Genomic DNA, 23552 nt, shown 5'->3' on the forward strand with positions numbered 1-23552 from the left:
ATCACACCAATGTCTGAAGAGGTCTGTTGTACAGTGTAACATCGTATAGTATATTTTTGACAACTTGACATGGCCTTCTGTACAGTCAACAAAAAAATTATGGTGCCCCTGGGGTCCATTGGAATTGGGAATGAGCAAATACCTCTGCCATTCATGGTATGTGTTGCGTTGGCATACTCGGGTTTTCTAAACATTTCATCCTGTATTCCAGAATGAAAAGTATGGAAATCAGTGCAATATATTTTTTTTTCACTGTACAGTACAGGGGTATTTATAAGAACAATTTAATTGAACAGGTTACCCCGTACCACCACTTTTGCTACAGGCAACAATCAACTTGGTCTCTCATTGTTTTGATGTCTCAAAGTCATATGTCAACAGATGTGTTTTAAGAGTGGCATACTTCAAAGGCAGCACGAGTGATGGAATGATCAAGTTCCCCTTCTGGTTAGGAAAGTATCACTACAATGGAAGAATTTGTTGCAATGGCCTGGAGTTATTGGGTGCACTGACTGTGCTCACGTAGCCATAGATATGTCAACATGTGCTCGGCCTGAGGTGTTTCAAAACAGAAAACAAAAAATTCTTTAAATGTTCGGCAGTTTGTGGACCATAGTTAAAACTTTACAAAATTGTAGCACAAAGGCCTGGCAACACATGATAGCACTATCTTTGACAACAGTCACCTTTGCCAGGCACTAGAAGATGGACTACATGAAGGCCAACTATACTGGGTGATTGTGATTACCCTTGCCGCAGCTACCTATTATCATATTTGCACTATTCATGGTTGTGGCCACCACGGATACAATGAATGGACATTTGGAATGTTGAAAAGGGTGTCTAAGAAACACGAAAAAAAAATAGTGGTAGCTGCTGTCCTCCACAATCTGGCTATTGAATACAGATTACAGTAATTTGAGTATAGTAGATGAAATTGCATAAAAACATGATTCACAAAATACTGTATTATAACTTAACCTAACCTAACTTGTACATTTGTAAAGGATACATTATTTTTCAGTACATTTTTCATTTCCAAACTCTTGTCTATAATTAAAGCTCTATACTGTTAGGCATACAAATTCAGTATCTAAGCTGAAAGGTATAGCACATGTATATCACCATAAACTATATGTACACTTCACTAGATTAGATTATGAAAATCAGGGTAAAAATGAATTCAGTACTGCAATACAATTACCAAATAATAGATTGAGTGAAAGTCACTTATGCAGAATAGGAAGCATTTTTTCCTGTACATCCTGTTATAAATGTCTTTTTTTGGTGGTGGTGGGGTGGAAACAACATATTGCTGTAAATTATTAAAACAAATATATTATACAATAAAAGGAATAGTTTAAGTTTTAATACAAAATACTGACTAGATGGTAATATCTATGAAAATATTATAGAAAGTAGCAAATCAAGGGAATGTAAACTTGGTGCCATGAAACCTAGGAATAATATAATTTTGGAGATACTGTACAGTCCATTATTGTAATTTATGTGAAGTTTAGATAAAATATTTGGATTATCTAAATACATTACAAGTAGTCATACTTCAAAAGTAACAAAGAAAAAGGACCTCCACACAGCCACATCCTGATTCAACAGAAGATCATCATACCATCAAAAATCGTCCACCATATGATGTTCTTGAAAAATCATCTTCTTGGTTTACCCCCCTTCCCCTTCACTAGCATCAACCCCTTATAACACTCTCGTACTCCTGGCACCCCACAAAGACATAACCAATTCACATTATAGTACAGTGGGATTCCTTCATCAAAGTAAAGGAAATTAGGTAGGGAAAATATGTATGGAATATACCGTATGAAGTTCTGAGGCATCCAAAACTTACAAGAACACTATACTATATGTACAAGTGATAGTTTAAAGACATCCCACAGTACAACAATTAATTATCACAATTTATCAATCTATGGATTTAAAAGCTGCCGCCTGCACAATGGTAGCTGCGCTCTTGACCTCATCTGCTGCATCTGCCATTTTCCTAAAAGCCACTAATTTTGCCTCCAGCACTTTTCTTTCCAAATCAGTATTTTTGAGTGCTTCGACTTTTAATTTAATGCCCAATTCAATTTCTCTTAACTGAGCCTCCTTAATTCTTATTGTTAGTTCATGCTCCCCAGCTGTAAAGAGAAGAGACATTAGTTAGATCGTGTTGTTTCCCAGGAAGTACCGTAATATATGACAGTGACACTGTACTGTAAATCCTCTAAATAATGTTATGTCGAGGAATAATTTTATATTATAATCTTGCAAACTAGGTGTTTTGATTGTTTTCTGTCCCATGCAGCAGTTATTTTGGTAAGTTTAATACAAATTTTGTGTATATATTAATGTATTGCATCATTTTTTGTTCTGATTTACTTCTTATTGTAAGCCTAGATCATTCTAGAATTGTCCAGGCGGGTCTCAAGCCGATCTCCCGCTCTGGACATCGCTAGAATGTTCTAGGCATCTGACGAACCATATATAAGGGGCCATGGCCTGCCTAGGAGTTAGTTAGTTGCTCATCTCAGTTCCAAGTGTAAAGACTAAGCCTAGCAGAACAACTGAAGACAATTGTGGTGCAAGTATTGTGGAATTGTTGTGATTAATATAAAGTGAGAAGACTAAGGAATTGTAAACTGATAGTGTGCTGACTATATATTTGAAGTGTGGGGTTAAGCTGTGAAGACATTACCCTGTTAACAATGTTGTGAAAAATTACTGTTTATTAAAGACTACAGCACACAAGTGTGTTTCTGTGACCTGGTGGAAATCGACCTGCCTGTTGTTTGTCTGTACACTAATACTGATCGTCGGGAAATTATCGGAGACTGGTGGAACAGCCACTGGTAATTCGACAACTCTATTGAGATATCTACTGCTTTGTACATAGGACCCTAGCCACTGGTAAACAGTGGTGGAAGCTGGGTAAGCGGTGAAAAGAGTTGGGTTGTAACAGTAACTTTAACAAAACAGTACTTACATTCTCTTGCATCAGAATCAAACTCGTTTCCAAAATCTCCAAGTTCGTCTGCTATTATGTTGAAAACCTTGTTAGTTTCCTCATCCTCTTCTTGAGGAGGAGTGCCATCATCCATCTTCATGGTTTCCTGCTTGTTTGATGCTTTAACTTTCTTTGCTCTGAAAAATATGCTTATGTAATGAAACCCTGTACTTTAGAAACTGTTTTCTTACAAAAAAATCACCCAATTTAAAATAGAGTAACACCCAACATATATGGATACCCCGTAAGTGGAGAGAGCTTTGAAGCCGAATGAAAAGTGAGGGGTTAAATTATTATAAATACTGTACTATAATCACCATAATAAACTTAATGCCAAATGAACCTTAGGAGCCTTGACCTAACTTACTGTATTTCACAGCATATAAGATGCACCCCCCATTTCAGCAGGGAATATTTAGGAAAAAGACTTGTGTGTGTATTTTCCTCCTGTAGCCATAGTTTTCTTAAAATAATTTACTGTATACAGTACCAGTAAATGTGAGGAATAAATATATATAATACTGTATTGTCAAACCAGTAAATAAAATTCAAATGATAGTTTAACACAGTCGCCATTTGCATATACAGTCCGTGGCTCACCAGTACCACGCAGACGCCGCCTCTGCCGATTCCGTAGCAATGCTCCCCCCACGTCTCGCCTCCACCCGCTACCCCCCCCGAGCTAGCCAGCTAACACGTGTGTAAAGAAATGTATAATCCCTTTACATGTTTCCCCTTAGGACAATTATTTCTTTTACTTTTTCACAATATGTATGTAGGATGGTGTGTGCATGTAACTGAGTAAAAATAAACGAAGAAAGTTACGTATATCTATCCAAAAATACAAGATGAAAAACAACCATAACACCAGTGGCCTGGTGGATATAGTGACGAGTCTAACCTGGTTATAATGCTGCCAGCGATGTTAACACACACAAAAGTAAAAAGAAAGTTGTAAGTAAATCATTATTTGTATCAGGTATTTGTAGAGTTAAAAATAAATGTTATAGGTTTGGCATTAATAGATTGTAATGCTTGTAAGAGTTCAAATATGGTTACTGCTTAGCCACCTCTCTAAAGTTTCATGTTTGCTGTAAGGATGTTAATAATTTCAGGTTATCATCATCAGTTCAGTAAACCCTCGATAACTCGACATTTGATAACTCGGAATTTCGTATAACTCGGCATGAATATGGTCTCGGAATGTATTAGTATATCTCGGGAAATGCGGATATATATAAAATTATCTGGGAAAATCCCGGCATATCTGGCCACCTGCATCACCTACTATACCTCTGTGTCATCTACCATACCTCTATGTCACCTACCATGCATCTGTCTCCTACTATGATACTTCAATCTTCACCTGCAGTGCTGGTAAGTGTTACTTTTTTACATTTAGTAATTACTGTACATGTACACATATATGGGACGATAATTTTTTATTGTAGTATTTTTATAGGAGGGGAAAAGTGCCTCGATAAATCAGAATTTGGGATAACTTGGCAAAGCCAGAGCCCCATATGTGCCTAGTTATTGAGGGTTTACTATAGTACTGAGTAGTTATAAATCGAGCTTTTATATTTACAATAATTATTTTTTAATTAATCAAAAATAATAATAATGTGTTAAGTAGGCAATATCATATTTATAATTCTAGAGGTGGGTTAGGTAGAATTTAGCAAGGTGGGTTAGGTAGAATTTAGCCTTGTGGAGACAGTAACTGGGGGATTCATTAGCTTACGGGAGACCTCAACTTCACATATAGGATGCAGGCTGATTTGCCGAGCCATTTTTCAGACAAAAAAGTGCGTCTTAAATGCCGTAAAATACGATAATGTAGAATGCAAGTAGACTTTGATAATCCTACCTAACTAATGACATACTCTGCCTCGCTGTAACAGACGTAAGTACAGGTATATATACAAAGAAACCTTAATAACCAGACCTAGCTAATGTCTGATCCACCTTCGGGTATTAAAAATTAAATATATGCAAAGGAACCTCAAAACTTGATCTAAAATGATCAATCCACCTAGTGGCATGAAAGAAAATATGGTAATGACTGTGGGAAATAAGCTTACCTTATGATATTTCTCTAAGATACAGTAATATCTCCGTTAGTCAGAATCCCTCAAAGCGTTAGCCATCTCCTCCAAGATTACTGCATTGTTCGATTTCGTTCATTTTTTCCACAGATGTTCTTTGGATGATAGTAAACAATAAAAATGATTCAACAATGCACAGAACCTGACCTTACCAACCAAAGAAACCTACCTAACATTACCTAAATTCCTCGCTGGGGGTTCAGAACACCCGGCATATTAAACAGAAGGTAGTTTACAGGTATTGTACTTTGATATCTGGTACCAATAAAAGCAACGGTAATACTGAAGGAGACGATGAACATCAGAAGAGCTTTTTGATTTTGTTTATGTTTTCTACAAATGTTCTTACCATTATAGTAAGTATTTTAAAAGAGGCAACAGCTTTTTATTTGAAGTATTTTTTATCGACAAACAACACAAGAACTATATTTAACTGTGATTCTGGCAGCATTTGGCATTTAATGTGCCGTGAGTCGATCGTTGTGTAGCTGTAAACATACCTAACTATATTTGTGTTGTGCATGGAAACTTATCATTATAAAAGAGGCGACATTTACTAGAACGTAATAGAACCTGACCTAACCAACCAAAGATACCTACCTAACTTTCCCTATTGTCCTAGCCGGGGGCGGACACCCCGTCACATTAAACAGAAAGTACAAAACCAATCAAAACCCACTCACGGTAAAATAACATTAGTATGAACTTAGCCGATCATAGCAAAATATCCACTACCCTAAAATAAAGGTAAAATTATCGTTTCGGTCATCCACCTATTTGGAAGTTACAGTAGAAAATCACAATTGTAATTTGCGAAGGAAATGGTCAGAATCGTTCAAAACACATCGATATTCATCGTTAAAGCATAATTTCAACCTAACCTAACCCAATCTAAAATTTGCTGGATGACCGAATTAATAACATTATAAAAAAATTCTCGCCTCGTTTAAAATACTTATTATAATGATAAGAACATTTGTGGAAAAAATGAACGAAATCGAACAACTTTAAGTCTGGCACTCTGGGGGTTGCAGGAGGTTGGGATGAGAAAGTTTGCTTGTCACAGAGTGTAGTCATTTGCACCATATTCAACATTACCTATTTCACCACAAATGGTTGAACTTACTTTATTTTAAGACGTTCCCAGATCTTTCGTATTTGTAGATCAGATCGCTCAGGTCCATAAGCCTCGGCGTTGAACTTGGATGTAATGCGTATCCAAGCTTCCCTCTTTAATGACGATGCCTTACCATTCGTGTCCTTATTTTTCAGTATTTTTTCCTCGCCAATTAACTGTACTAAATACTCCCGTTCTCTGGGAGTTATAGGGCTTGTCCTCGCTGGGTGGAAGTCGGTGTAATTCATTGTACATTCTTGAGTTTAGCGCCATGTATGTAAACTAACTCTGTTCAGGCACACCAACCACCACCCGAGGAAGACTACCCAGCCAAGAGTACAGGCAGGGCTTACAAACCCTTTAACCCTCCAAGGTTCTGCGGGGTCTTCGAGGAAAGGGGAAGGGGGGGGTTGATTTAAAAACGCGCGATACACTTATTCCACCATCCTTATCATACCTTGCTCAACACCTTTTTTTTTTTTTAAAGGATTAGCCCACCAAGGCACATCAGTGCCTGGGGCAAAATTATAATAATAATAATAATAATAATAATAATAATAATAATAATAATAATAATAATAATAATAATAATAATAATAATAAAATAATGTAATAATAAAAAAAATTAATACAAAATATTAAATAGAAATATATAATAATAATAATAATGATAGATACCATAAATACAAAATAAAAAAGATCAATAGCGAGAAACGATATATGTATGTTGTGTTGTCATAAAGTGGAGCCCACCTACTATCTAAATCTCCCACTTCCTAACTTTACCTTCCTCCTACACCGTCTTCATTTTCCAGAGCAAACGGCTCTCTTCTCTTCATCTCATCATCATCATCATCAGTAAGAGAAACAATTGAGACCCTACAATTGTGTAAGTGAGGCAGAAAGTCAGATCAGCAACCTGTCACAATTTTTGTGATGCCATATGGCAGCAGGGTCTACCATTAGACAATACATTATGCTTCCAATATTTTCCCAGGCGGTAGTACCTCCCTGTTTGATAGCTGCCTACTACACGCTGACTCCTCCCTCCAATTACAAACGGGTTAGTGATTACTGTACCTAATGTATTATTGTAGAATAAAATTGTACAGTAGTGCCATCGCACTGTCGGTATTTAAAAAAAATGTACTTAGAACACAGAATTTGACAGATGCAATCGAGTTATATATATATATATATATATATATATATATATATATATATATATATATATATATATATATATATATATATATATATATATAATGTTATATGCTAGACTGAATTATTGTTGTATTGTAAAACTCGTATGCTGAAAGGTTATATTGATTTACTTATTAATATTATATTTCAAAATGTTCCAAGGAAGACAATTTGGTACGCAGTCACGTGCAGTGTTCCCAGATTTGGCGGTTTGGTGTTGGTGTTGGTTTAGGGTTGTTTTTGAAGAAAACTTCTTAATTTTAATATTTGTATTCAGTTTTGGTATACCTGTATCTTATATAAATGCCAACTACTATTACTTCTAATTAATTCTATCATATATATGGGAGGCGATCACACAGGTTGGTTATATCAGTGTAGGACTGATCATTGTGCCTTGTACCGTGGCACATGGCCCCCTACAGCCTCTACAGTACAGGCCATCATTATGAACTCCCTTTCTCAACTTAAAAAAGAAAATTAAATCTTCGAAAGATATTCAGGTTCTACCCATATTTTTAAATCCCATTTATTCTAAGCCAACGACACGTACATAAGGGGATAGGACGGGGATGTTATTGGCACGGTTTCTTTTTTTCTCTATTATCTAATGGTATCATTATGGATGGCACAGTTGACATACCAGGAAATGATCAGATGAATGTTTCTTCTCAAAAAGGAAGAAACCTGGCGACAAATGCATAGGTCATAGATGACTATCAGTACTATAATAGTGGGGAGGAATGGGCCCCGACTATCATTGTTAGTTGGGTGACACAGGCCCCAATTATCATTACTAGTGGGGTGGAATGAGCCCCAACTATCATTGTTAGTGAGATTGAATATACCCTAACTGTCAGTGCAAGTGGGGTGGAATGGGCCCAATTATTAGTACTAGTGGGCTGGAATAGGCCTAACTTATAATGAAGCCCCCAAACAGTGCCCAGTCTGACTGCTGAACACCTCTGACTAACTGTGGTCTTCCATCTTGTATTCACGTAGGATATTTTAAAAGCCATTTTCATGAAGTGTGACATTAGCAACAATTTTATAGAGGGTATAACTATTTCTGTAGATTTAATTTCACTGATTAGTTTGTCCAACCCACGGAAATAAGCTCATAATGGATTTTTCGGGCTACTCTAGTTAGAATGGACTTACAGTTTACCATTATTTGTATACCTACACTGAAAAAATGTGACCTTGTATGGCGATTTTACTTAGTAAATGTCAAAGGAACAACCATTTGTGCAAGAGGCAATTCCAGAATAGTTCCCCTGTAAACTACATCACTGTTGTTGTTGTTGATAGAAAACTTACTCAATCAGATTAATAAAAAGAAAACGATGATTTTGAAGGCAAACTCTTTTTATCGCTGTTAACTTATTATCTATTATATACTGTACAGCCTTTGATTTGATTTGATTGGAAATTCTTTACCAAAAAAACAAAATTAAGTAATTTTGACACAAACACCGATAAACGATTTCAGCACGAAAACATTTTATTAATACTGTACAGCGTTCCATACTGAATACGGATCAAAGTTTGGGGAAGGGTATAATTATTGGTTTACGACCCTTATTAGCCTGACCCAGTGTTCTATATCTCATTTTTATAATGCTGTTGGACTATTGTAATTACTAACCTTGTTACATGCTCACAGACATTCGTTGTTGAAGTGCTGTAAATAAATGCCTGGATGAACAAAAGGTCCCCAGTGATTGGAAAGTGGCTTATGTGAGTCCTATCTTCAAGAAGGGCGATCGTTACCCCACGAACAATTATAGACCGGTGAGCCTGACCAGCATAATATGTAAAGTACTTGAGAGTATTATCAGAGATGCCGCGAAGGAACATCTACTACGAAACAACCTTGTAAAGGATTGCCAACACGGTTTTATGCCGGGGTGCTCCTGCTTAACACAACTGCTCAATGTATTGGATATTTGGACCCATATTCTGGAACGGGGTGGTAATATCGACAATATATACCTAGATTTGGCCAAAGCTTTCGACAGTGTACCCCACGAAAGGCTGAAAATCAAACTGGAAGGGTACGGAATTTGGGGAAATATCCTAGCGTGGATAGAAAACTTTCTACATGACCGCAAGCAGTGTTTGGTGATCAATGGCACGAAATCCTCATTTGTACCTGTCACAAGCGGGGTACCACAGGGCAGTGTATTGGGCCCGCTGTTGTTTGTTTGTTTCATAAATGACATGCCTGACGTTGTACACTCCTCCGTACATATGTTTGCCAATGACGCCAAGTTATTTCGGGAAAGAACCATGCGGACTGTGAAGAGCTGCAGAAGGATCTCTGTGAGCTCCAAGAATGGTCGAAGAAATGGCTGCTGAAATTCAGGGCCAATTGCAAGAAGCTTCGTGGTGTATACCATGCTGTAGTAGCCCCATGGTTGTTGTGCAAGAAGCGTTCTGGGCAAAAAAAAAAAAATACGATTTGTTATTGGAATGTGGGAGATTTCTGTGGTACTCGTACCCCTGCCCGATGACCACTACGATGGAACTATATTTTGAAACCAAAAGAAAGCAAATTGAATTGGATGCACATAAAATGTATAAATCTGCAAAGGAATAATATTTTTTATAAGATATCCTCCATATAGAACAGCACATGAAGAACTGTATTGTTCTTTTTAAAAGAATTCCATGTTTGTGTAGGAACATCCGGCAGGCTCTACTTGTCTCATCGCCGCTTATATCCTCCAAATTCTTCTAACCACCATAAAAGGTAAGCCTTTAAGATAACTAATCCAATTAATCTATGTAGAAATGTATGGAAATCAAATTAAGCTAAAAAAAAAAAGTCGTAAGTGGTCTATTTGCAGAGTGGTAAGAACTGCTCTGTCTGGGATGAATAACGTCCCTTATCAGAAGTAATAGCGACCCAATTTTCGTAATGAGCACAATTAATTACCGTCCAGCACTACCAAAATAATTAGTTCATTAGTATAAATACTTAGTAGCCTAAATTTCATATTTTAATAAGTTCAAATATGCCAGGTAACCAGTGCCAGGTAGTTCCCAGGCATGTTTCATTTGAGTATCAGTTTAACCACTGTATAAGGAAAACAGTGTATAATTTCAGACCATAATTTATCCAAAACTAATTTGTACAAATACTTTTCTAGGTCTCCGTATCTCACCAAGACGGCAGTTATTGGTTGCACTCCGTTACCTGACATCAGGTGATTTGCAGCTGACTGTTGGAGACTCGGCAGATATGTAACAGGCAAGCGTTTGTCAAACAATCAAAAGGGTTACCCGTGCCATCACCACAATTGCACCACGATACATTCAGTTCCCTACCCCAGCAGAGGAGAGTACTGCCATGCAGGAGTTCTCTGTCATTGTGAACATGCCAGGCTGTATTGGTTGCATTGATGATACCCTCATCCCCATCAGAGGACCTGGCGGTGATGATTCCGAGCTGTATTGCCGTCTCAAAGATTACTTTGCCTACAATGTGATGGCTGTGTGTTCTGCTTCACTTGCCATTACTAATTTGGTGGTAAACTGGGCTGGCAGCGCACACGACTCGCGAATATTTAACGAGTCAAATCTGTGCCAGACTCTTCAGGAGGGTCATTACCGTGGGTTCCTTGTGGATGACAGTGGGTATCCGTGCCAGAGTTATATCCCATCACTAATCCAAGAACTGAAAAAGAGCGACACTTCAATACAGCTCATATCAAGACCCGAAACTGTATTGAAAGGGCCTTCGGTGTCTTGAAACAACAATTCGCAGTTGTCTACAACCATCAGGACCAAACTGATGACCACACAAGACATCATCTTGGCCAGTGTTGTCCTCCACAACATAGCCATCCAGAACAGGCTACCCCTAGGGGGTAGACCACAGAGACAATGTGGCTGGAGGTCATGCCAGACGGACAGATATTGTAAATAGATTTTTTAGTGTACGTATTCTTTAACATGCAAGTTGTTTTACTTTTGTTGTCATTGTGAGGTATGTAATATTAAGTATATTTTTACATGGTTATTTTATATATTTTAGATTTTGTAAATTATTTCTCGATTCCTTTCTATGTAGTGAGTTGTCTATACTTGTCTAATTTGTATGTAATGTGAGTAAGAATCTTCATCAATAGTGTGAACATGTCAGGGCAGTACATTGGGTTTATATAAGCATATCACCCCCTGTAACTTTCCACTGGCTATGAGGTGACATGGTCATATCACGTGATGGGTAGGTTCCTTGGGGCGCGGCTCAGTGACTGTTAAGGTCAGCATTTAAAAGCCGGCTGCCTGTGGTATTGTTACTCTACTAGCATTCTTTGAAGGTTTTGGCAAGGTTCACTAAGTTTCCCTTGCTGGACTCCACCATCTTTTCTATTTTTTTCAAATAATTTTGACATCCTGGTGAAAGCATCTGTTTTCGTTTCCTCTGCTCTGATCCGGGTCTTTTCAACTTGCAATTTTAATTCGTGGAGCTCCTCTGGGACATCTCCTCCAGTATTACCTCTGCCATATGAACAAAAAAACATGCTTTGCATGCTCTGTTGAGTGAGCATATATATACAGTACTGTATATATATATATACAGCTCCTCCCCGACTTACGACCTACTCGAATTACGACCACCCGCACCTACGTTCTGCCTCAGTTGTACCAAAATTTTGTCAAATTACACAGACAAAATTTTCGTTTGTAATTCACTTTAAAATTGCTGGCAAGCTTAAGTGAGAGTTTTGTGGTACTGAGAAGAAAAAGAAACACCCAATTTAGATTTTCTATGTATTATTTAAGCATTTTCGACTTACGACCATTTCGACTTACGACCTGGATTTGGGTCCCTAACCCAGTCGTAAGTCGGGGAGGAGCTGTATATATATATATATACAGGTTGTACCTCTCTAGTCCGGCATTCTGTGGTCCGGAACGATTTTAGTTTGCCCATGGAGAAAATTAATTTGAGTCTGGTACTTTCGATGTTTGGCTAAATTTGGCCTTATTTACCCTACTTTTTTGGCGAATTACTACCTGTAATAAAGCAACATCCCAATAAACCAACGAAAATAACACAGATAAAGTTAAATAAAAACTAAAAACACAGAAAAGTTCTTATGTTCTACAGCCTTAGCTGGAGTTGAACCAGATGACTTGGCAACTTCGTCATCCGAGTAAAAACACACACAACAACATTGGCTGTCTTTATGTTTTCAACTTTACCACCACTGGTGAGTAGAATTTTTGTTTTAAATACAGAAACATTTATTAAAACATATATGAACAGTAAATAAGTGTTGCTTTCATATTCTTATGTAGAGTAATGACAATATGTTTTCACATGTGCGCACTTACATACGTGCAGTCTCACTTTTTTCTTTACCATTAATGGTTAGCTACTTTTATTGTTCCATTTATTAACATTAAATAACATTACTTAAAACAACCATATTAATTTTTTACATTAATTTTACTACAGCTACAACCAGGGTCTTATTTTCTTCAGTGTTATATGGTCAGTCACTGCAAGATTATAGCTCTCCCTGAGATAAGTAAGATTTTCTGGCATTAGCAAGAGCAATACAGGTATACTAGTTAGGCCAAATGATGTTCATCACAGCAAAAGGGCTAACAATAACAATTATTTGATTGAAAGGCATACATGCATAAAAAATCATCTTAATTCATTATTATTATTACTTTACAATCACTGCTTCCTGTGCAATACTGGGACTATCAATTGTAAGAGAGGGGGACAGCCATCACTCTAAAATAATTCAATATTTCCAAAACTGGTATTATTGTCGTTTCGGTCATCCTGCGAATTTTAGGATTATAAGTTTAAGGTTCGGTTAGGTTATGTTGAAATAAAATTTTTTCAACTTCCAAATAGGTCGATGACCGAAATGATAATTGCAACAAAATTATAAGGTGATGGTTAGCTATTTGAATTTGAAATAAAATGAGGGATTGATATCCCTGCTCATCCTACCTGACAAATTCCAATCCCATATCCTACAAAAAATATTATTTCAAACATACTTTCGCTTTATATGCTCCCAGCATCTTTTTAACTGTTTAACAGTCCGGGGATCCTGCCCAGGGTTGTCTGCATTGAATAAACAAGTAATGTCTTGCCATGCCTGGAATCTTTCCTCTGGCAGGTGAGGGTTTGAGACCTTTGATGTTAGGGTTGCTTCCCTATCTTTAATAAGGGCAACAAGGTCCTGCCGCTGTTTTTCTGACAGTGGTACAGCCTGCAATAAAACGATACAATGAACATTTGATTAATGTCTAGTTTGGTGAAGATGTCAAAACAGCATTTACAGATATTATTTTGGTATTATTGCATTTACACACCACACATTCTTACCACTAATCTATTATCATATTCGAATAAGACGTCTAATTATAAGATAATTTTCATCTATTACATTACCGGCAGAAATGTATAATAACGGAGAAAGCGTATCCAAAATTTTCTCTATTTTCTTCCATTAATCTTGCGCCATTATCGCCTACCTCACCTCCCACACTGCGTGTCTCCTTCATAAATCATCACGCGCATGCGTTCCCGTACACATCACGCGGCCAATCAAAAGCGCTTTTTTTTTTGCAACCAATTAAAATGAATTTGGGTTTAATTCGCGGTATTTTTGGCCCAATCAAATTCGAGATTTATTTTGGGTCTCTCATATTTAGAAATTCAAATTCATTTCCGACCATGGAAGTCTGTGATGGGTGTCACTTCAATTATATGGAGCTGATTGTGAGTTTTGGGGGATAAAACAAAGAAACTGTAGCATTTTTTCGATCGCATGGTGTTCTTCCAACCTCAGTAAAGTGTCCTAAGTGCAGGACTGAATGTAAATATCGCTAAGACCAACATATGTGGCGTTGTGTAAGAATCTCAGAATCCAACACGAACAAGAACCAGGACAGTAAGGTAAGAAATAGATGATTCCATCATATGGTGAGAGTCAGTTCAGTTAGGTTAGGTTAGGTTAGGTTTTTGTTTATCTAGTGTTTTTTGGTACATTTTTTTTATTCGCTTAGCCATTTTTTTTTTCGGAAAACGTCCAACGAAAAAAATTCGATAAAAAAAAGGCAAATTTCCGCCAGAAATGAAGGTTATATTCGGTCTAAACACTAGAAAAATATATTTTTGACTTTCTAACAGAGTGTGGTGTGCAAGTGCAAATTTACCATTATTTTTGCTATGGCCATGTATGGGATAGGTACCATAATGCTAGACACAGTATATTTCGAGTTTACAATACAGTACAGTAATTGCTTTTGGCACAAAAATAATTTCCTGCCTGATAGACAGTTAACATTTAGAGTATGGTGATATTTTTCAAGATTTATCACACTTCATCTGTACAGTGTGTTCATAATTGTCATAATATATAATGCATAATATTTTGGTATATTCTACTGACTTCATCCACAGACCAGGCCATAATTCTCTAGTGACAAACTGAATTCTTTATTGTTACCAGCCTTATTTACTCATATTCACTGTATGTAATTGTATTTCATACCCAAAGTTGGATTATAATCCAAGAAAATAGACAAATGAGGTGCACCTTACCTTGGTATTCACGTTAGCCATGCTGGTGCCTCCTGCCCGGGAAAAGTTTAAAGGGCCAATGTTTTGATGGTCACGGGTGCCAATCTCCAAGTCTCCCGCCAGTTGGTACACCTGACTACATTACGATGACTAGGGTGCTCATCCAGCCTCCCCACCCCCGAGGGAGGTCATCTGTTAAAGACCTGTCACTCCATCACGTCTCTTGAAGCAAGTGAATCATCAGGAGTTAGAGGTGGAAGCTAAAACAAATAGCACCACTCCCTACTACCACTACTGACGAGGACATTATGAAATGTTACATCAAGCTTCAACTCAAAAGGGATTAGGCACTTTATTTTATTTCACCTGATGATTAAACACCTTAATGCTACCTGGATGGGTTGATTAAGTTTGGTTAGGTTACGTTAGCATTAGAGTGTTTAATCGGTGATCTAATAAAGGGAGATTTTGCTATTTTTTATTTATCAGTGTTTTTTTTATTATTAGTATTTACTGCTGTGCCTACTTAACTTTCTCTTGTTAGTAATTAAAGAAGTATTAGTCACAAAATCACAAATTCACAGGTTACCGCACGATCAAAAAGGTATCTAATGATCAATACACCTGTGCCACAAGATTGTAAAACACCTCCCCCCAAAAATTAAATAACAAACAGATCGATCCAGAATGTGTGTGTGAACAGAACTGAAGGAATAATACGGATTCACAAGCAACATAAATTGTTTTAGATGAGTTAGAATTAATTAAACAATGAAACTAACATTAGGTTCATCAATTTAGTCCCATTAAAAATATATTCCAGGGGACATAACTTGTGTCTTCCTTCAGGTGTCTTGGGGGCTTTGTGGACTTGGAGGGGTGGGGGTGGGTGTTCTCTCAGCATCATTTGACATCCCCGAAGAGAGTGTTGGACCCTCTCCCTCTAGGACCTTCAACAACGTTCCTCATTGGGCATCATTTTCTTTTCTTTTTTAAGCCTTTACGAGGAGGGAAAATTCTCACCCAGTTCTAAAATGTTACAATCCATTTCTTTTATTTAAAAACAAAAACACAGAGACAGAAAAAGATTAGAAAAGAATGCCCAGATTTAAAATTATTATATATCAAAATCTAGGCATTCTCTTTTGATGACTTCGTTTTGAATTGTACATGGTGTCCACAAAGTCCTGTTCCGGTTTTTATAAAATTCGATTACAACAAAAAACAAATAAAAATAAAATTATGCATTTTTGTTTTACATCTTGCTTTCGTGGTTTACAGTTTGTGGTCCAGTTCCTAATGACAGAAGATTGAAGATGGCAACTATACACAGGAGAAAGCTCAATGTTTCACCTGGTTGGAGAGTTTCATTATGCGTAACATCCTTGAGGAGAACTTCCCTGGCAGGCGGATTGAACGTGATACAGGAGGCGCCCCTTCTCTTGCTAGGTCCCCTACAACCTCCTAATAATACGCCCTTAGAATTTATCTTCTTGTGGGGGTATGTCGAAGATTATATGGTTTCCAGATCCCAGTTGTTGACATTGAAACACTTGGTAAAACGAAGGATACATCTACCACACATGACTATCTCCCTTTCTTCTATGTGGAGTGGTAGGGAGAGCCTCATATGTTATTGAAGAACTCCTTGAGACTCTCTGTGACCCTCTGCCACACACACCGACCAAACTCACCTGAAAAATTAATCTCAGGGTCACCCAAATTGCCCCCCCCCCCAACCACCACCTCTGTGTCCCGTGAGGTTAATGTTGTTAGCGAGGAGGTGGGGGGAGAGGAGGTTTGATGGTGGGGAGGGGGTGGGAGGGGAGGTTAGATGGCACATGACTCTTTGCTCCTCCCCACTTGTCCCCTAAACGGTACCCCTGACCCAGGAGGGAAGGGGCAGGTGGGGGGAGGGGGTTAACCAGGTTAGGATGGGTCACCTGGACCTCCCACGACACTGACAGAGATTCGACCTGATGCTGGTTGACGCGACCCCGCCCCGCCCCTCCCCTCATCCCTCCACTCACTCCACTCTACCCCTCCCCTCACCCCTCCACTCACTCCACTCTGCCCCACCACCCTGACCACCTCCCCTGCTGCCCTGACCCCCTCCGCCCACCTCTTCCACTGCTCTCCTCCACACCTCCCTCACCATCCTCTCGCACACTTACCCCACAGACTCACACAGACAACAGAAGGTAGGGTTCTGTCTATCAACTGTCCAGTGCACACACACACACACACACACATACACACACACTTAAACTTCTATATGCTACTCCAAAAGAAGAAGAAGTTGGCAACTATTTGTGTATATAAAGACTAGTAGCTGCATTATTTTTACTAAACGCTTCGATAACTATTTTGAGTTCTTCCTGGAAATATATTTTTTTGGGTGAGGATGACGGCCGTATAAGGGGGAGGAATGAAGGGAGTTTTCAGGAATCTTATATGTTGAAACATCTCCAGTTACACGACATTTTGTAGGGCGTCAAATTGGTTCCATACAGCTCAAATGTGTAGATGTTTGGTACCGTATTTTCGTGTCACAGGCGACCGAACACCACTACCTTCATCACACAGAGGCGACCCAACACCACCACCACACCTCCTTCATCACACAGAGGCGACCACCACCACCACCACCACCTCCTTCATCACACAGAGGCGACCGACACCACCACCTACCTTCATCACACAGGGCAAACACCACCACCACCACCTCCTTCATCACACAGAGGCGACCACCACCACCACCACCACCACCTTCATCACTGAGCGACCAGGGGCGACCACCACCACCACCACCACCACCTCCTTCATCACACAGAGGTACCACCACCACCACCTCCTTCATCACACAGGGGCGACCACCACCACCACCACCACCTCCTTCATCACACAGAGCGACCCACCCACCACCACCTCCTTCATCACACAGAGCGACCACCACCACCCCACCACCACCACCACCCCACCACCACCACTCCTTCATCACACAGAGGACCCCCACCACCACCACCACCACCTCCTTCATCACACAGAGGCGACCACCCACCACCACCACCACCTCCTTCATCACACAGAGGACCCCCACCACCACCACCCACACACTCCTTCATCACACAGAGGCGACCACCCACCACCACCACCACCTCCTTCATCACACAGAGGCGACCCCCCACCACCACCACCACCTCCTTCATCACACAGGGCGACCACCACCACCACCCACCACCACCACCACCACCTCCTTCATCACACAGAGGCGACCACCACCACCACCACCACCACCACCACTCCTTCCACTGAGGCGACCACCACCCACCACCACCACCTCCTTCATCACACAGAGCGACCACCACCACCACCACCACCTCCTTCATCACACAGGGCCACCACCACCACCACCACCACCTCCTTCATCACACAGGCGACCACCACCACCACCACCACCTCCTTCCACACAGAGGCGACCACCACCACCACCACCACCACCTCCTTCATCACACAGACCCCACCACCACCACCTCCTTCATCACACAGAGGCACCCCCACCACCACCACCACCACATCACACAGAGGGACCACCACCACCACCACCACCTCCTTCATCACACAGAGCGACCACCACCACCACCACCACCTCCTTCATCACAGAGGCGACCCCCCACCACCACCACCACCTCCTTCATCACACAGAGGCGACCACCACCACACCACCACCACCTCCTTCATCACACAGAGGCGCCCCCACCACCACCACCACCTCCTTCATCACACAGAGGCGACCCCACCACCACCACACCTCCTTCATCACACAGGCGACCCCCACCACCACCACCACCTCCTTCGTCACAGGGCGACCACCACCACCACCACCACCACCACCACCTCCTTCATCACAGAGGCGGCCCCACCACCACCACCTCCTTCGTCACACAGGCCCCCCACCACCACCACCTCCTTCATCACACAGAGGCGACCACCACCACCACCACCACCTCCTTCATCACACAGAGGCGACCCCACCACCACCACCACCTCCTTCATCACACAGAGGCACCCCCACCACCACCACCACCTCCTTCGTCACACAGGCCACCACCACCTCCTTCATCACACAGAGGCGACCACCACCACCACCACCACACCTTCATCACACAGAGGCGACCACCACCACACCACCACCACACAGAGGCCCCCCCCACCACCACCACCACCACACCTCGACCCACCACCACCACCACCTCATCACAGAGGCGACCCCACCACCACCACCACCTCCTTCATCACACAGAGCGACCCCACCACCACCACCTCCTTCATCACACAGAGGGCGACCCCCACCACCACCACCACCACCTTCATCACACAGAGGCGACCACCACCACCACCACCTCCTTCATCACACAGAGGCACCACCACCACCACCACCACCACCACCACCTCCTTCATCACACAGGGGCACCCCCACCACCACCACCACCAGAGGCGACCACCACCACCACCACCACCTCCTTCATCACACAGAGGCGACCCCCCACCGCCACCACCAGCCCGCCACCTCACTCACCCTCAAGCGGCGTAAATCGGAAATCGGGAAAATGTTTGGCGGTGGCGGTGGTTTATGCTGGCCGCCTTTACGACGTCCGCTCCTGTAGATTTATTCTGGGGGCTCTACCACGTTCACACCAAACACAAAAATATTCCCTACTTATCCAATTTATTCGTCTTTGCTCTTTGGTGATCCTTTTATCCATTCTTGTTATATTTATTTGTTTCTATGGTGAATTTTCCTGAACATAATTATTACTTCGTTTTGGATGTCTCTCTCTCTCTTTTCATCCGTCTCCCCTCCTACTTCATTTTTTGCTAACTTTATTCTCATTGTTTCTTGTTCGTCCATCTTCTCTACACACTAATTTTAATGTATTCCTAATTTATTTATCCTATCCTTTCCCTCTTCTTATAAATCCTGTCATGCATGGGGAAATAAACTCCTCCTTATTCCCTATTCTCCGGTTTATTCCTTCTACTTCTTGTCTATTCCTTCATCTCGGTTTATTATTGTTTTTTTTTTCTTATCTATACTCGTCCCTTCCTTTCCTTTCCCTCGTCTCCCTGGTGGTGGCCGCTGGTTGCACCTGGCCGAGGGAGTATCAGTGCCAGGGGTAGAGGCCACGTCATTTGTTTACATTATGGCGGCAAAGCTCCACCCGCCCGCCAGAAACCTCTCTCTCCCCCTCCCTCCCCCCCACACTCCTCTTTCCCTGGGGGCGCTTAGGTCACTCTCAGATAGACGGTGGGGGACGGAAGACAAATTTTTATCTCCACCTCCTCAAATGACAAGCAACGAGACCGCTTCTAGACCTCCTGATTGCTTTTCATGATAAAATTACACAACTTACGAGGTCAATCAGATAATACAGTATACTTTATCCATCACAGACATTAGCGACTCGTGTTCCTTGGTGATGTTTACTATATTTAAAGTGACGCCAATCAGGTGGGTTGAAATTATCTTCACTGTTGTCATGATATAATTCGCTCGTGAATGATAGACTCATCCTAAACCCTGGTGGTGGTGGTGGTGGTAGTTGTTGTTGTTGTTGGTGGTGGTGGTGGTAGTTGTTGTTGTTGGTGGTGGTGGTGGTGGTGGGGGTGGTGGTGGTGAGGATGGATTTAGGGTGAAGGGAGGGATAAGGATTGAGGATTTAGGGTGAAGAGATGGGTGAGGATTGAGGATTTAGGAGGGTGGAGGGAGAAAGGAAGTCTAGAATTTAGAGTGAAGAGAAGGAGGAGAGGAGGATGAAGGAACTGAGACTGAGAGAGAGAGAGAGAGAGAGAGAGAGAGAGAGAGAGAGAGAGAGAGAGAGAGAGAGAGAGAGAGAGAGAGAGAGTCAATCAATCAAGGAAGCAAGTCAACCAACACAGGAAAATAACGACAATAACCAAGACTGATAAGAAAATGATGATGGTTGGAGGAAAAGGATGGATCACAAAGGAAAAAGTGTCTACATATTGATCCATTTCCAAGGCGAGAGAAGCGTATGAGAAGTGCAAGAAAGGGTAAATAGATTAGAGAGAACAGGAACAGGTGATGGATAAACATAAGAGAATAAAACAAAAGAGAATGCAGAGAAGATAATTTAAAAGAAATAGAATAATTATTAGAAATAGAAAAGAAATTGAGTGTTTCATATTACACAATACAAAGTTCTTAATGTTGAAGTTAATCTCAGCCAAAGTTAGCGGTAGTGAACATGTCTCTCACAAATGCGACCAAAGCTCCAGTCTCTCTCTTGGATCGGCTGTAAGAAGAGAGCCGACCGGTGTGACTCAACCAAACGTGATTTTATTTCTCGGGCAACTCTGATGATACTCCATACTAATACTACACCAAAGAAGGACAAGATACAGATTGACAACTTGGTGTACCTACTTCAAGTCTTCGTTTAGTATATTTCATTTAATCAAAGTATAAAAAAAAATATACACAAGGGTACGAGTAATACAGTTTTACTTAAGTTACGCATATGAGTACAGCGTCAAATACTCGTTTTCTTTGATTCTCCCTTATTCTGGAGTAACAGGCCAAATCATACCATCTGGCCACTTTAATCCCCGGATATAAACTGGCCTAGGCCAGATACCTTCCAGGGGGTTAATCTGGCCTCGGATGTTTTGCATTCAGGCCAGAAGGTTCAGAATACACTCTCTTTGGTGTCACTTATCGAGAATTTATTTCAAAGTTACCACAGAGATTACTACTGTACCTCAATCAGAGTACTGTCCTCATACCCGAGGGTCGGCGACCAGTCCTCCATTCTAAACGTTTTCGGCCCTTCTTACCAATCCTCTAAGGCCTTACATGGAGACCCAGATCTTAATTTCATTCATCCATCCCGGTCTCTGGCCCTCTTACCCTCAACTTCAACCATTAGTATCTCTATTATTATCCTCTAAACCCCAATTATATGACCAAAGTATCTAATTTCCCCTTTCCTTCAGGTTCCAAGCATTTCTCTTGAAGTTTTTGCCAATCTTAGTACTTCTCTACTTGTATTCCTGTCAACGTAACTTATTTTAAACATTCGCCTCTAACAGCACATTTCAAAAGTCACCACCAACCTCTTTCTGGTAATTGCCGTAAGTGTCCACGCTTCTGACCCATACCTGACCACAGGCCCGATAACATTTCAGTAGCCTTTATATCAAAATGAAGCTAATGTTCCCTTTTATTGGGTCTTTTCGATTATTAAATGCTGTTTTTTGCTTGACCATTTGACCTATTCTTGTTTTAATTTCTTCCGTTCATCTACCATCATAGTTAATGTTCCTTCCTAAATAGACATAATTCACCACGTGTTTAAGTTCCCTGTTGCCCACCACAAATCTTATTTTAGAATTTATATCCAATCTGGAAACAACCATTACTTTCGTCTTTACAGCATTAACTCTTAAACCATATTTTTCACTTTATTTAATTTTTTTTTCAAAGTCAACAAATCAGTTTTAGAAGTTTCTATGGTACTCTAAAGCCTTTTAGCTCAACATTCTGAAACAAAATATAGTTTCTCTAGTTGCTTTTCCTTTAAAATCTATTTTGATCTGCACACACACACACACACACACATATATACACACACACACACACACACACACACACACACACACACATATATATACACACACACACACACATATATACACACACACACACACACACACACACACACACACACACACACACCGGCCTACTACCACCTGAGATCCCCTGTCCGAGAATTGCTGTTCGACACCACAACCGCATCCAGCCCATACGTGCACGAACTGATCGCTATAAGAACAGCCCAGTCCCAACCATTGTAAAAATTATCAATAACATGTAATAAATCAGTGTATTCACTCCCAGTAAACACTGCTCCCTACACTGTCACTATGTTGAAATGAACTGTATTTTGAGCTGATCCCCATCTAAGTTACTATATGTCTTATTTGTGTCACTTATGTCACTTGTATATTATTTGTAATTCGTAACCCATTCCCCAAATATGTAACTGTATATTTTCAGCCTTCTGCTGCCAAGCTCTTTCAATAAACCGTTAATTATTATTATTATTATTATTATTATATATTATTATATATATATATATATTATATATATATATATATATATATATATATATATATATATATATACACACACACACACACACACACACAGGCAAATATACCCCTCCCTCATCTCACCACCATTTTAAAAGGTTAAAACTGCAGCTCAGTTATTAAGATTTAAATTTCTTATGCCCTGTAATTTTAGGTAAGGTAAGGTAAAGACAAGTTAAGTTAGGTTAGGTTAGGTTAGGTTAGGTTAGTTCAGGTTAAGTTAGGCTTAGCTTAGGTTAGGTTCGCATTAGGGTGTTTAATCTTCAGGAGATATAAGCTAGGGTGCCTAATATTCATGAGATCCAAACCGTTACGTCAGGAAGTTGACATGTTAATATTTGTCTCTATTTTAGAAACGAC

At 40.3% G+C, this 23552-nt stretch overlaps 1 protein-coding gene across 2 annotated transcripts; it reads right to left on the reverse strand.

Annotated features, from left to right (window-relative positions):
- Positions 1 to 227: 227 nt before the first annotated feature.
- LOC121859868 (myb/SANT-like DNA-binding domain-containing protein 3) lies at positions 228 to 15113 on the reverse strand. 2 transcript variants are annotated; one of them, XM_042356837.1, is made up of 4 exons: positions 15039 to 15113; positions 13487 to 13701; positions 3002 to 3159; positions 228 to 2156 (listed from the first exon to the last, which is right to left on the reverse strand). In XM_042356837.1, exons 1-4 carry the CDS (start codon positions 15057 to 15059, stop codon positions 1939 to 1941), a joined length of 612 nt encoding a protein of 203 aa, XP_042212771.1. In that variant the 5' UTR covers positions 15060 to 15113; the 3' UTR covers positions 228 to 1938. The 2 variants fall into 2 exon arrangements, with proteins under 2 accessions (XP_042212771.1, XP_042212764.1); XM_042356830.1 differs by lacking the exons at positions 13487 to 13701; positions 15039 to 15113 and adding an exon at positions 6257 to 6762.
- Between the last annotated feature and the right edge of the window lie 8439 nt (positions 15114 to 23552).

Source organism: Homarus americanus, unplaced genomic scaffold (genome assembly GCF_018991925.1).
Source record: "Homarus americanus isolate GMGI-L3 unplaced genomic scaffold, GMGI_Hamer_2.0 scaffold25509, whole genome shotgun sequence".
In the NCBI taxonomy this organism is placed as follows: Eukaryota; Metazoa; Arthropoda; class Malacostraca; order Decapoda; family Nephropidae; genus Homarus; species Homarus americanus.